The 15,255-nt window shown below is 43.8% G+C and overlaps 1 protein-coding gene across 2 annotated transcripts in view; it reads right to left on the bottom strand.

Annotated features, from left to right (window-relative positions):
* The window catches only part of TIAM1 (T-cell lymphoma invasion and metastasis 1), a 357,887-nt gene that overhangs the window by 13,064 nt on the left and 329,568 nt on the right, over positions 1-15,255 (bottom strand). For both annotated transcript variants that reach the window (XM_011954980.1, XM_011954981.1), the window contains exons 21-23: positions 10,115-10,294; positions 9,908-10,026; positions 4,733-4,841 (exon numbers count right to left, since the gene is read on the bottom strand). In XM_011954980.1, coding sequence (XP_011810370.1) covers positions 4,733-4,841; positions 9,908-10,026; positions 10,115-10,294 — 408 coding nt within the window. The remainder of the gene's footprint in view (positions 1-4,732; positions 4,842-9,907; positions 10,027-10,114; positions 10,295-15,255) is intronic.

The following is a 15,255-nucleotide window of genomic DNA, read 5'->3' as shown; positions in this document are numbered from 1 at the left end:
AACTTCAGCTGATACATATTCAACAAAAATGTACTAATTCAGTTGATGGAGGAATAATATAAATGTCTTCCACAATAACAATGCAATTGCTGAAGATGATTTATACTTATGCAAATTAAGGTAAGAGTGCACATAGACAGTGATAATTTAGGAAATATAACTCATCGTTTCACCTAAAGAAACAAAAATGAGTTTATGAAATAGAATTCAACTGTACTTCTTCCAGAATGACTGAATCAGAGTAAGAGTAAGCTCTCTAGGAGTGGTAAACATGTAGTAGTAGTTTCATTCTTATATTCTTTCGGGGGTGGGGAGATACAACTGAGTTATGCATAATCTTCCAGAGAATTCGTTAAGCAATGCCAAGCACACTTAACATGCAGTGATTCTGATTCTTCCTAGAAGGCGAAGTAGAGCTGGCACCCAGAAGAACTGGAAGGGTGACTGACTCCTGCCTGTCCTTCGTTCTCTGTGTCAGGGTCTCCGTGTCAGGCCATGGTCCACATGTTTGCGTTTCCCCAAAATTCATACCTTGAAACCAATCACCCTTGTGGTTTTAGGAGGTGGGCCTTTGAGAAGTGATCAGGCCGTGAGGACTCTGTCCTCACGAATGGGATTAGTGTCCTTATAAAAGAGACTTGAGAGAGATGCCTTGACCCTTTTGCCATGTGAAACCACAGCTAGGAAGTATGAGAAAGCAGGATCCTGGACTTCCAGCCTCCACAACTGTGAGAAATACATCTCTGTTGTTTGGGAGCTGGTCAGTTTATGATATTTTGTTAGAGCAGCCCAAATGGACTAAGATAGTCTCCATTATCCCTTCATACTCTGACCCCAAGGAATACCCCAGTCACACAGCAGCTGAAGGGGGCACAGCCTTGTATACCAGACACAGAATTACAAAAGGAACAAGCACTCAGAGAATTCTCAGGGATGGGCCACCAGGCTCACAGGCCCTTTGGAGGCCAACCGAAGTATCTGGTTCAATTTCTGTCCTACGCAGGGCAGGTCAGTCTTGTCTCCTCTTTGTGTAAGGTCATGCTAATCTCCACTGCAGGGAAATAAGCCCTGAGATGCAAAGAAACTGACTCCAGCCACTAGGTCTAGACTGCCCATAGCCCTTCACACCTCACAGCATCTGACCCCTCCAGGTTCCCAGAGCACAGACTGGCAGGTTCCCTCCAAAGGTTCACACTGACCTGAGGCGGCCACACCGGCCTCTTCACAGCAGCTGAGCACAAGCAACCTGAGAAGGCCCTTCATTCCCACTATGAAGCGTTCAGAAATCACAGAGGCTGGGACAGCTAGGTCCTCTTAGAAATGAAAGAGCTCTATCCCAATGCCTCTCATCTCAGAAGCGCCACACTGCCACTGGGACCACAGCTGAATGGTATGACTGCCCCCATGTCCCTCAATCTTAACCATCGTGGATCATGGCAGGAGGGTCAGAGAGTGCGCTTCAGCCTGGCACCAGGACCTCCGCCTCTCCCTTAAACTTCCCCTAACCCTCGGAGCTAGTGTTACCCAAGTGACTCCACAGCGTTGCCCAATCCCTTCAGATATGGCCTTGATGATCTCCAAAACTCATGCTACCTTTGCCAGCCTAAAGCTTCCACTCTGCACCCAAAAAAGTGAACGTCAAATACCCTTCAAGGCAGAAGCCTATTTCTATTTATGTTTGTTTTTGTTTAAGGCAACGATCACCAACATTTGGTACACACGAGCCATCCTGTGAGTGAAACATCAAGGTGCGTCGTTGGCAGCAAGTCGACTTTGGTTTCAGCAGAAAGCTGCACTATTTCCTGAGGTTAGAGGTTTAAACCAAAACAAGATGACAACCACATTTTAACCCCAAATCTGCCAACTGAGGGGCACCATGATCCTTCCTTCACAGCAACTCTTCCTTATTTCAACTCCTTGCTCAGCCTCTCTGCTAGTTCTGCCTTGCTAGTTGAAATCACACCCAAACCATCAAACTTGTCTCTCTAACCACTGGGAATCCACAGAAGCTCATCATGACTACAGCCTTTGTTCATAATCCCAGTTTTAATCCTTCCCCTTCTCTTTCCTATTACTCTGGAGAGGATTCTGAGTAATGATAAACCTATCTTGTATCTCAGAGCCTTTAGTTTTTCTCTTGTGAACTACAGCCCCTGCTGAGTTTGCTGACCGTGTGATGCCCTGAAGCTGGAGTATGCAGTCTCCATTTACACCTGGGACAGGTGTTGTGGGCCCACATCCCTGGAGGCAGCTCCCACACCGACCTCTCATAAACAGCCCAGGAGGCAGGCAACAGAGTGATGCAGAGTCCACTATCTGAGCCTGTGCACAAAGTGGCACCTAAATCCGCAACCTCAAAACCAGCATTTTCCTGAATCACTTACACCATGGGTTGGCAAACAAGGGTCCTCAGGCCAGACCCAGGACTGCTGCCACCTGTGTGGTGCAGCTGCTGATCCAACCACGGATCCAGCCATCTCATTCATTTACACGTTATCTATGGCTGCTTCTGGCTCCAGTGGAAAAGCATATGGCCTCCTGGCCCAAAGCCTAAAACGTAGTACGTAGCCTTTAAAAGAAAAGAGGGCCAGGCATGGTGGCTCATGCCTGTAATCCCAACACTTTGGGAGGCCAAGGCAGGCAGATCAAGAGATTCAGATCATGCTGACCAACATGGTGAAACTCCATCTCTACTGAAAATACAAAAATTAGCTGGGCGCCATGGCGCACGCCTGTAGTCCCAGCTACTCGGGAGGCTGAGACAGAAGAATTGCTTGAACCAGGGAGGCAGAGGTCGCAGTGAGCTGAGAACGCACCATTGCACTCCAGCCTGGAGACACAGCGAGACTCTGTACCATCCCCCACCTCAAAAAAAAAAAAAAAAACAGAAAAGTTTGTCCACTCATTTTCTCCTACTTAAATTATTTTCTTATTCTAAATCTGTTGATTTCTAACTACAGTGAATCTGTAAAATTGAGTGCAAAGCCATAACGAATCTAAATGTTGACCTCTAGAAATGCTAGTCTGCAGTCCTACATCACGGTGTGAGTCATTTATATCAATATCCTCCATCCCATGAATGACCCATTAAGCAGCATCAGGGAGATCTCAGACTCCTCCAAGAAGAAATCACTATAGAAGAAACACAAGTGGTGATGTTGAAAAGAAAGCAAATACTACTGCCCCCCTCCCCCAAAACACCTACCCCATCAAAAACTAACAACTTATTAAAATACCCCCAATATTCCTTTGAATGGCCTATTTAGTCACATGCTTTCTCTGCATTTACATATTTTGTTTTGCCTTGTTTTGTTTTAGACAGAGTCTCGCTCTGTCACCTAGGCTGGAGTCCAGTGGCACAATCTCAGCTCACTACAACCTCTGCTTCCCGGGTACAAGCGATTCTCCTGCCTCAGCCTCTCAAGTAGCTGGGATTATAGGCGCCTGCCACCACATCCAGCTAATTTTTGGATTTTTAGTAAGGACGGGGTTTTACCATATTAGCCAGGTTAGTCTTGAACTCCTGACCTCAAGTGATCCGCCTGCCTTGGCCTCCCAAAGTGCTGGGATTACAGGCATGAGCCACCGCACCTGGCCTCCTTTGTTATTTTTAATGAAATGGCATCAACAGCTACAGGGGCTCTTTGGAAATTCTAGGAATATCAGTAACTTTTCAATGAAGGCTAAGTGATCTAAATAGAAAGTCCAATGAATCTTTGCATGAAATACTTTGATTTTAAAATCACTAGGACATTTGGGGATACTTTGTTCACATCATGGAGGAAAAAAAAGTTTAGTTAAGAAGGAGTAAGCAACCTCCGTTTCCCACAAGCCCACACAAATAATATAAGGCAAGAGAATAAGCCACATTTCCATTATATTATGTTCCTACCAATGAGTCTTTTAGCAGAAGGCTAGGACAAAACACAACTGAAACAAAAGCATGGTGTGTTGATAGTTTTATATGCATGAACAACACAGCAATATGCCAATAAGCATTTCCATTGCAACAACAAGCTATGTTTCCTAAATTATACATAATTCCCAGTAAGCTAACCCATGTTTTTTCTCTCTCTCAAAAAGCATATTACAATACAATCACATGAGATCTCTAATTGCAGCAATTGCATCCATCTAAACTGGTTTATTAAAAAATAAATCATTCGCAAACATCTCTAATTTCACTAGCATTGAGTGGCAATGTGATTGAGATGCACCTCACAGCTGATCCAGGCACTCCAGAGTTTGCCACAACAGCTCAGCTGAGAACCAGCATCCTAAATCCCGGTTTTAAGACCAAACAGTAACAAAGTCAGGAAGAAAATAAAAGATCTAGGATTTGGAGGTCTCAGAAACAGAGGCCATTTTGTCTTAATTTTTCACTTTATTTTTCCTTGGTTTATAATTAACCCATTATTTTGAAAAGATACTCAGAGCAGCAGCCAAAAAAAAAAGAAAAAAAATTCTTTTCCTGCCTGTGTGTTTATGTCTGGGATAGACTTGGGCACAGCCACTTCCGCCCACCCATGTGGCTGAGTGACCACACAGTGTAATTTAACTCGAAGGTTTCATTTAGTGTTTGCGAGATGTTGGTGGCTATGGCAGGAAGACCGATTCAAGTAACTGCAATTAACTTTATTTTTAATCAATTGGGTCTTGAAAAAGAAATGTTCTTGTTCTGAAAAATAAGCTAGACTTCTCCCCCTCCATAAAACCCTTTTCTGATACACACCAAAGGCTGCCAGCTCTGGTTCCTTTTTCCACTTGCCCAGTGAGGCCGGCGGGTTCAGCCAGATCACGGTGGTGTGCAAAAGCAGGTCTCCCATGCTCAGATCTGCAACCTGAAAGCCAGAGACGTGACAAAGTTAACTGGGCAGTATTATTAATACTCAGATTTTCATGACGTCTGAAAATTCAGCATGCTGATATTAATTTTACTTCAAGAAAATACTGCTCCTAAAAACATTTGCTTAAATATGCGAGATAATGCGTAGGTTAAACTGCTTGATTTAGCCATTCCACAATGTAACATATCAAAACATCATGCTGTACACCATAAATATATAAAATTTTTACTTGTCAATTTCATGTTTTTGAGAAAAGAAATAGCATCAAAATGACAGATTACATTTTTAAAAAATACTTTCGATTTGTGACTGTCTCAATAACCACCACCAAACAGGCTGAAGATACAATATCCCATTAAAACAGGCTGAAGATACAATATCCAGTTAACCTTTCCAATGGGAAATAATAGTATCATTATGTTCTAGCCATGTTTGAGCTAGGAACAATACAATGAAATTTTAACAAAAAAATCCTTTAACTCATATGAAATCTCCTAATTGAAAAATAAACCCTCTCTATTCCCAAAGAAACACACGGAATACAGGGGAGAGAAAAGGCTCGTCTTTTTTCCCCCTCTTTATGCCATGTTTGTCTACTAGAATTTCAGAATAAGATGGCAAATAGGTACAAACCAGGGCTCTGAAATTCACATGCAGTTAGTCTGTTAAAACTGATCTACAAAACTGGAGATGTTTTGTATTCAAACAGAGACAGTTTCCTAAGGAGATGCTAATGGTCGTCCACAACAAAGATCCACCCCCAGATAACTGCAGACATTTCCATCAGTGAGTATCCACTTTTTGGAAGTGTAAGCAAATTATTTCTTCTTCCAATCCATTTCAAAGATGACTTGATTTCACTTTAGATGAGGGAGAGAAAGCCAAGTGAAGAGTTTGAAGATTCCTCTGTTGACACGGGCAGCGTGAGTGCTGGAACCCCAACAGACCGTGAGGTGTAGTCACTCACCCCCAGGGGTCACATGCTAAACTGTCTCAGACAAGTGCTGGTTGCAGAGCCATCTAGACACGATGATCCAGAGAGTCTGATGCAAGTTCAATGTCTGCCTCACAACAGTCACATCTGCTTTTCTCAATGGAGTCACTGACCTCTTTCCAAACCGAGCTGAGTTTCCTATACAGTAGCAACCTGCCAACCCTCCACTGAACGCAGTGAACGCAGTGCAGTTGGGATGGCCCTTCTCGAGCCACCAAAACAGGCTACCATGCTGAGATGTGGCTCCATCAGTACAGAGTACAGACGCATTACTGCCTCCCTTGATTGGGATTATTATAATCATCACTGTCATTATTACTGAGCTGTAGTACCATTAGTATAACCAAGGGTTAAAGTAATTTTTAAGCAGCTATATTATTTTGTCTATAGGTATTAAGTAACTCATCAACCAAACTCCCAGGATATTATCAGCCAAGGTAATGACATAGTCTCCACTACCTATCTCCCAAAGACCAACACAGAGGAGGATGAATTATATACAAAAGTGAAATTCCCAGGGGCTGTGGCCCCTGGGAGTACACCTTTAAAAGTGATTAAAGGCCAACATGGTCGACTGTCCAAACTCTACTTCCTCCCACAGAAATACATTATCTGCACCTTCTGCCATGTGATTTTCCAGCACCTCCTACTAGACTAGGCAGGGTACATACATCACTGCCCAGATGACTTTGGGTGTAGGCATCTGACTTAGCGCCCACCTTCCAGCCATGGGAAGGACTTGCCTAAGACAGCCATTGCTGCTTCAGCCTGGATCCTGGAAGGAAGAGACAAGGAGCACACCAGAACCCTCAGAACTGGAGCTAACCAAGAGAAACCAAACCTTGGTCAACCTACAAAGCCACATTTGAGATAAATATTTGTTGTAGAGAACCACTGAGATTTTAAGTTATTTGTTACACAACTTAAAATGGCCTGATGCTGTGCCCGTGCACAAGGCTTCTCTCTGGACAAGCTTCCCATGGCAAGTGGAATAGGGGGTCAGGGTGCTCCCTCTGGCCACAGCCTCTCCCTGGGGCTTCCACTGGTTCCCTTCTGAATCTTCCTCCCAAACCCCAAGAGAGTGTTCTGCTGGGAGGCCTCTACCTTCCTAAGGACTGGGATGCCCCTACTGAGCCAGCATTTTTAAGGACTTCTTTTAAGGGGAAATGCCCCCTAGCAGTCTTCTTCCTCCTAGTTAAGCCAAAGGGATTCCTTAGCCCAACTCCCCAGAGTTTAACATGGGGGTAGGAGGTTGAAGACCCAGTTTCATCAAAAAGCTGTTTCTTCGCCAGCTTTGTTCTCTGTGAACCTACTTGCCTTCCGAGACATCTTAAGGAATGTTGGCTGAAGACAGGATTCAGGTACCCTGTGTTCCTAGAATGTGAACGTTTCACAATAAACCTGCTGTTACCAGCAGATACTGATAAATGTTCCTATTCCCATTCACAAACTTCATCAATCCATTCTAGGCTGTTACTTCATATTGCCACTCAGAGGGAACCACAAGGATCAGGAGTTCAGGAATTGCTTTTGTGAAAATCTGAATATAATTTGGGTACCTCCACAATCACCTGCCTCAGTATCCGTAATTCTTCCAATATACTGCTGAGAGCAGTGGAGTAGAATTGTCACTGATCTTGGCATAGACCATCCTATTTCCCAAGACTCATTCTCCCTAGGGTTTTGTTCTTACGGCACTGAGGCTGCTGCATCCTTTGAAGTTTAAAGGCCGTTCTCCTCAATGGAAGAGAGAGAGATGAAATGGGGCCTGAGACTTGAGTGACCAACTGCCTTTGAGTAATTGATTCCCACTGGGGGTCTGTTTCCTGCTTGTTTGTCTTATCCTGCCACAACAATATCTTCTCTTGCTCTCTTTGGCATCTTTTCCAAGCCAGAAATTCTCTGGGCTTTGCATCTCCTGGTAAAAGTAGGATTTCCTCCTCTTCAGTCCTGGTACTCAGCCAGTGTCCCTCCTTCCGTCTTTTGCATATTTCTTTTTACAATCTCAGCCCACAAAAAATACTTTGTATAGCACTATACGGCTTTGTTCCTCACTGGAAAGATTTCTCACGTGTCAGAATTTCATTTTAAAGGACTTCCAGTTTCACTGAAGCCATATTCCCTTTAATAGTCTCTGACTTCTGATCATATTCATCTCTTTTTCCTAAATTCTTTGTAACCCACTATCCATCTCGCCTTCTAATCTTTAGCATCATGGTCATTTGCTCCTAAGGTCATGAAAATCCAATAATTAATTTGGCATATAACTTCCATGGCCTTTACCAGTAAAATGCACTTCTGTTAGAATGAAATAAACCAAAAGAGGGGAGGACTTCTTATAATAAAAAAAGTTTACAGTATTATTCATATTAGTCAATTTAAAAAAGCATGAAAATTCTGTGATCAACATAAAATCAAGGTATAAAATTACCTTCAAGATATAACTAAACATATACATAGATATTAAAAACAATCAAAATCAACACTAAAATATGGTAAGTTCTATGTCTTGAAACCATAGTTTTCTTCTTGCCTTTTTCTGTATTTTGCCCTCTTTTTTAATAAGCATAATTACTTTCTTCTTATAAAGTTTTACAAGAAAGTGAGAACTCAGTCCAGGGTGGCAACCTTCATCTTTTCTATACTCTGATAGATTAAATTATCTGCCAAGTAGTCTCAGAACATTCTCATGCTCTGCTTGTTATGTAAAACCAAAATTGTGTTTCAGTTGAAAACTACATATCCTCTACAGCAGACCTTCCTGGGCTATCAGATTCTGACTGTACACTGTCTTTGAGAGCCTGTGCAACTCTTTATAAGGTGTAGGTAACAGAGATGTGTAAATTCTGTCCAGTCTGATACTGGCCTTGTTGATTTCCTCCAGCTGTGGAAAAACCAGTTTGTCTCATTTACAATTCATCTCAGCATTTCTTCACTCCATATATAAACCCGTGTAATTGTGACTCTTCCAATGAACCTTTACAACACCTGCCTGGGTCCCCCACATCTTATGAGTAAAATAAATTATGAGATATCATAATTTTACCTCTTTCAGAAAATTATTCTTTAACAGCCTGAAAACTTGTTTTGTTTCATTAAGGACAAAAAAAATGAGCCTGGATAATGGCCTTTACTATCTCTAGAGATAAGGTGCTTTCTCTAGTCTACACTAAACAACCAAACTTTGTCCCACCCACATGGCTTTTAACCCTGCTGCTAGTCACAGCAAGAGTGTTTTTCCTCTAGGTTCCTTCCCACATTTTCTCTTTTTTAAGGTGGAAAGAAAAACTGAGTCTAATACTCTAGTTGAATCTGAGCGTACAGAGGCATTGATGAATGTTAATATATATCATATCCCTACGATTCCTCTAAGTATTACTGGCTTTTTTAATTGAAAAATAACAATTGTATGTATTCAGGGGTACACAGCGATGCTTTGATACACGTACTGTGTAACTCATCAGATCAGAGCAATTAACTTCTCCATGCATCTCAAACATCTACCACTTCTCTGTGTTGGCAACAAACTTTTCTTCAGGTAAGAGCTTCTTAATGACTCAGGCACCACTTTTAGCTCACCTTCAGTCTTTCTCAGGTGTATCTGTTCCTGCCACTGCTCTTCTAGGTAGGTTTTTGGGTAGATCTGATTCAGAGTCATCTGAAATTTTCATTCCTTTGACAACTATTCATTGAGCACCCACTATGTGCCTGTGTTATTCTAATCTCCGGAGGTAGAGCCCTGGGCTTTAATGACACTTCTAGAAACAGCCCAGATTGTGGTAATGGAAGTTCACTTTCACACTTCACACAGAATAAAGCCAGAGAGCCCCAGGGTGAGGAGCTGAACATCAGGAAAACATTTCCTACAGGAAGAAACAGTCCAGCTGAGGAAGAAAATTCACATTGCAGCCTTGGATAAAGCACAGATGTTCCACTAAGAAAAACAACAGCATCCTAACTATTTTACTTACAAGTAACACCTTTTTTTAAAAAAAAAGAAAAATGAGAAGCAAACTCAAACTCGGCGTTCCTGACAGATGCGTCCTGAGAAGATGGGGAACCTCACCTCTTTTTTCTCACCAGTCTGTTCAGCGATCAGCTGGTCAAACACAGCCCCAAACTCTTCATGGATTTTCTGCATCTCATTGATGTGACTGGCAACCTTGTTCATGGTCTTAATGGCCACTGGAAGAAAACAGGCCGTGAAATGAGAAGCTATTTAGAGACCCTCACGGAGACTCAGGTCTGCGGGGGGTCCCGGGCCGCGGCCTACCGTCCAGGTGGTAGTGCTCCTCGCTCTCGGCATCGGTCAGGGCGAACAGCTCCCTGAGCAGAAGTGGGTACTTGAGGATCCTCTGGATGGGCTTGATGAGGTACGACTCGAGCGTGGATGAGTGCTGCTGCTTCGGGTTCTGGGCATCCAAGAACGCCTTGAAAGCCGTGTCTGTCTTGGCTGGCAGGGTTTAAACACAGGTCATCGGGGTGGAACGCCCACGTGACTCCCTTCCCACAATTTCCCTCCCTTCCTCAGTGACTCCAAGGTGCCTTTTTGCAGGACTGAACAGAGAGTGGGTGGCAGGAAGAGGGAAAGGTAGGGGAGGGGCGGTCAGGGAGACCACAGGCAGTCAGATCTACATATTTATGTGTTGGAGTGGGGTGGGGAGAAGCCTGATGAGTTAAAGGATGATGGAGTGTAGACTGCAGACACCCGGATTTCCGGCGGCTGCTCTTTATCCTCCTCCTATTACACATGTTTTTTATCCTGATGTTTTGACCCCTGGGGCTTTACTGTCCATGGGGAGACTGCCCCACCCACGCTGGTCAGTGCCTGGAGACAGTAAAAGGCCTGCCAGGAAATGTGCCTTTTATAGAGTCCCCACACACTGTCACCTCCTCTCTGAGGCTCTTATACCCTGGGCCACCATTCTCCTGTCCTAATCATCTCAGGGTGGGGAGCAGACATCTTGGCTTCGAGTGCACCCCAGAGCCCGGCCTCCCCAGTTCCTTCCCTCAGAAACCCCAAGAAAGGCTCTTGACCACATCTTCCCCTCGCTCCCTCTGCCTCCTGACTGACCCTGCAGGTCCTCATCTGGCCCGCATGGCATGGGGTGCCCCTGCCTCTTGGGAACTCTGAGTGACAAACTGGTAATCATCCATCCCCTGAGCTGTTGGCTTTCTCATCCCAAAATAAGGATAAAGCTACATTCTGAACACTCCTTACCCTAGTTTTCCTAATCTTTCAAGCATTTCACTGCTGGAAAAACCTCTTTTGAAAAAGGCAAGCAGGTCGGGTACAGTGGCTCATGAATGTAATCCTAGCAGTTTGGGAAGCCAAGGTGGGTGGATCACTTGAGGACAGGAGTTTGAAACCAGCCTGGCCAACCTGCTGAAATCTCATCTCTACTAAAACTACAAAAACATTAGCCCGGCTGGTGGCAGGCGCTCGTAATCCCAGCTACTCAGGAGGCGGAGGCAGGAGAATCACTCGAACCCGGGAGGCGGAGGTTGCAATGAGCCGAGATCGTGCCACTGCACTCCAGCCTGGGTGACAGAGGGAGACTCCATCTCAAAAAAAAAAAAAAAGAATGAAAATTAAAAAGAACGGCAAGCAGATGCAGAAGCAGCAGCACCTCGCAGTGCCAGTGAAGCAGAGAGAGGCAGGATCTCCCACAGTGATCTGCTCAAAGTTAACTCGGTGGCACCACCTGTTAGCGTCTGTGGGATCTTATCTGATGCAACTCAGGCAGCACTTTCCTCACCAGCCTTGCCTCCTTCCTCTGTGTCCCAGCTGGTTTGGGAAGCAGCCCTGGTGGGTTGTGGGGCCCCCCACAGAGGTACCTGGCAGGGGCTGATAGGAAGCCATGGCTAATGCCTTCCAGGTACAAAGGAATGTCGGGGGAGGGCAAAATATGGGAAGAGGAAGAAACAATGTATCCAAGCAACATAACAGTGGACACACACTGCCTCTGGGTTGGCGAGCACGTGGGGCTGCTGGGGGGTGTGGCACGGCCAGCATGGGCGCAGAAACTCCACACACCCCTGCCCCATACTTCGCCCAATCACCTCTCCATCTGGCTATTCCTGAGTAGCACCTTTTATGATAAACCAATAAATGAATACAATCAACATTGGAAAAAGCACACTCTTCACATTCAGAACCTAAATATTCATCTGGATGACTTTCCTCCATTGGAAATTTTACATGGCACTCCAATGACTTGATACTTTTTGTAACAGCACCTGGAATGTCACGGGAACTCAAAAATCTCTTCAATAAATAAATACTGTCTCCCTGCAAAAAACAGGGGGAGTGTATATACAATTTTTTACATATATATATAAACACACACGTATATTTTATTAGAAAGTTTGAAATATAGAAATTTAAATTTACTGATATATATATTTTATTAGAAAGCTTAAAATATAAAAATTTAAAAGTTTAATGATATTTATAGATTAGAAAGTTTAAAATAAATATTAAACTTTTAAACTGCCTAATAAAAATGTCTTTCCATCCCCAGTGGTTAGGGGTATGAGCTAAGACTAAAGATGCTATAAAAGGGCATCAGAACATGATTCTTCTGTCTTTATTTTTTTTTCCTGAGACGGTGTCCCGATCGGTCACCCAGGCTAGAGTGCGATGGCACATTGTGGATCACTGCAACCTCCACCTCCCGAGTTCAAGCGATTCTCCTGCCTCACCCTCCCGAGTACAGGCATGCACCATCATGTCTGGCTAATTTTTTTTTTTTTTGTATTTTTTTTTTTTTGTATTTTTAGCAGAGATGGGGTTTCACCATGTTGGTTAGGCTGGTCTCCAACTCCTGACCTCAATCTGCCTGCCTCAGCCTCCCAAAGGGCTGGGATTACAGGAGTGAGCTACCTGGCCCTGTCTTTAATTTTAAAAAGCAGCAATCATGGGGGAAGACCTCATAAGACCACAATCTTGTAATCCCCGTTAAGCCCCATTAAGAGCAATCAGACTCCCTGAGTTGGCATTATTTCTTGTCTCTCCAAAGCACAAATTCCTGAAGAGAAAGGACACTGGGAAAAGTGGCCAACTGGCCGCATGTGACAGAAGGGCTGGGCCAGGCTGGGGGCCAGAATATGGGGAAGCAATGGATTTTGTGGGACATCCCGAATCTAGGGCCACGTCTAGAAGGCACCTGGGAACTCTTCCCCAACAAAATATTCATGTCCAAAAATATGCCTGTGGGTATTTCACCCATCAACTGAATTCCGTATCAGAGCAAAAGAGTGCACGGTTCCCAGCGCTTGGTGCGGTACGGGAGCATCACTCCTCCAGTCCAGCTGTGAGTCCGTGATGAACATGAACATGTACTTTGTTGTTCTCAGAGTTATCCTGACCCTCTAGGCTCATTAGACAATTAGAAAAATATGGGTCAGCTGGGCACAGTGGATCACACCTGTAATCCTAGCACTCCAGGAAGCCAAGGTGGGCGGATCACCTGATACCTGAGATCAGGAGCTCAAGACCAGCCTTGGCCAACATGGTGAGAGCCCATCTCTACTGAAAATACAAAAATTAGCTGGGCATGGTGGTGTGCATCTGTAGTCCCAGCTACTCGGGAGGCTGAGGCAGGAGAATCACTTGAACCTGGGAGGCAGAGGTTGCAGTGAGCTGAGATCACACCACTGCACTCCAGCCTGGGTGACAGTAAGACTCCATCTCAGCAAAAAAAAAAAAAAAGAAAAATATGGGTCATACCCACTGTTTTAAGGGATAGTTTTGAAAGATAATATAATATTTTTCTTATTGAATTAAGAAACAATCCATGGGGGCAGAATGTAATCTAATTGAGTGATTAAAAATAACACAAATTGCTCAAGGGCTGAGGTGGGTAATCATTTCACTGTGGAGCAAAGCACTCTACAATTGTTACTTTAACAATCTCATAACAATTAGCATTCAATAAAGGTTGTAAAAGAAACACACTGCACACGTAGAGCCATATGCCCAACACAGCACCCGGGAAAGGTCAGGCAACATGACAAGGAGAATCCCAGGTCCCCTTTTCATTTGAGGTTCCACCAGAACTCTGTTGCACAGATCACCACTACCATTAAGACTGCTTTTATCTGGGGCAGGCTCTTTGTTACCCAGAGATCTGTATTGTGCTAATACTTCCTATAATAGGTTTTAAATTAAGTCAAGCTAGTTCTCTTTGGTAGCAAACATAAACACAACACAAGAACATTATTTACATATCCGGGGACCTGATCAGCAGCTGTTTACTTGGCAGCTACAGTAAAGTGTTAAGGAACAGCAAGCTGATTTCCAGAGATTCTTTGAAATCAAACTTTCTGTTGGTGCTACTGTTTGCCAAGAAAATGTTTCCTTAATCCTTTTACCATCAAAAACCACCATATGCTGAACTATGGAGACATAACTACTTTCTGGAGACTCTCAGAATGTTCCACCGTCTTCTCAGAATACTTAAGAAAAAGCAGCTTGCCAATATAAAAATTCTACTTTGTCCTGCACAAAAATAAACCACAAATGCAAGAATTTTCAAGGATAACTGAGACAACTCTAGAAGTGCTTTTGGGAGCTGTTATCACACTCCCAGGAACAAAAGTAGGTGAAGGAAAGATAAAATTCCACAAAAAGGTATACAGTAAGTACTCATTTAATGTAGTCAGTAAGTTCTTAGAAACTGTAACTTTATGCAAAATGACATATAATGAAACCAATTTTTTTCCTCATCAACATTATAGTGAAATGATGTTGAACAGAATACATTAGTTGGGGACCTGCTGTACATCGTGTCACTTAAAAGTCACAGTTTCCAAGAACCTATCAACAATATGAAGTGAGGACTTGGTTATGAAGTGTGGTAGGTTATAATCGAAACTAATGAAAAACAGAAATAAAGCAGGTAACTTCTAAACTCCCTACATTTTTACATAACTGCAAAATGACCCATCAATTCTGGCCCCAAATAGCAAGGTAAAACTTTCATTACAAGAAAACTGACAAAACTATTAATTCAAGATATTGGCCAGGTGTGGTGGCTCATGCCTGTAATCCCAGCACTGTGGGAGGCTGAGGTGGGCAGATCACTTGAGGTTAGGAATTCAAGACCAGTCTGGCCAACATGGTGAAACCCCATCTCTACCAAAAAACATAAAAATTAGCCAGGTGTGGTGGCAGGTGCCTGTAGTCCCAGCTACTCAGGAGGCTGAGGCAGGAGAATCGCTTGACCTGGGAGGTGAAGGTTGCAGTGAGCCGAGATTGTGCCACTGCACTCCAGCCTGAGTGAGAGAACAAGACTGTCTCAAAAAAAAGGCATGGAGCAGTGGCTCACACCTGTAATCCCAGCACTTTGGGAAGCCGAGGCGGGTGGATTACCTGAGGTCAAGTGTTCGAGACCAGCCTGGCCAACATGG

The sequence above is a fragment of the Colobus angolensis genome, unplaced genomic scaffold (assembly GCF_000951035.1).
Source record: "Colobus angolensis palliatus isolate OR3802 unplaced genomic scaffold, Cang.pa_1.0 Scaffold390, whole genome shotgun sequence".
Classification (NCBI taxonomy): domain Eukaryota; kingdom Metazoa; phylum Chordata; class Mammalia; order Primates; family Cercopithecidae; genus Colobus; species Colobus angolensis.
This window is presented reverse-complemented; position numbering and strand designations above follow the sequence as displayed.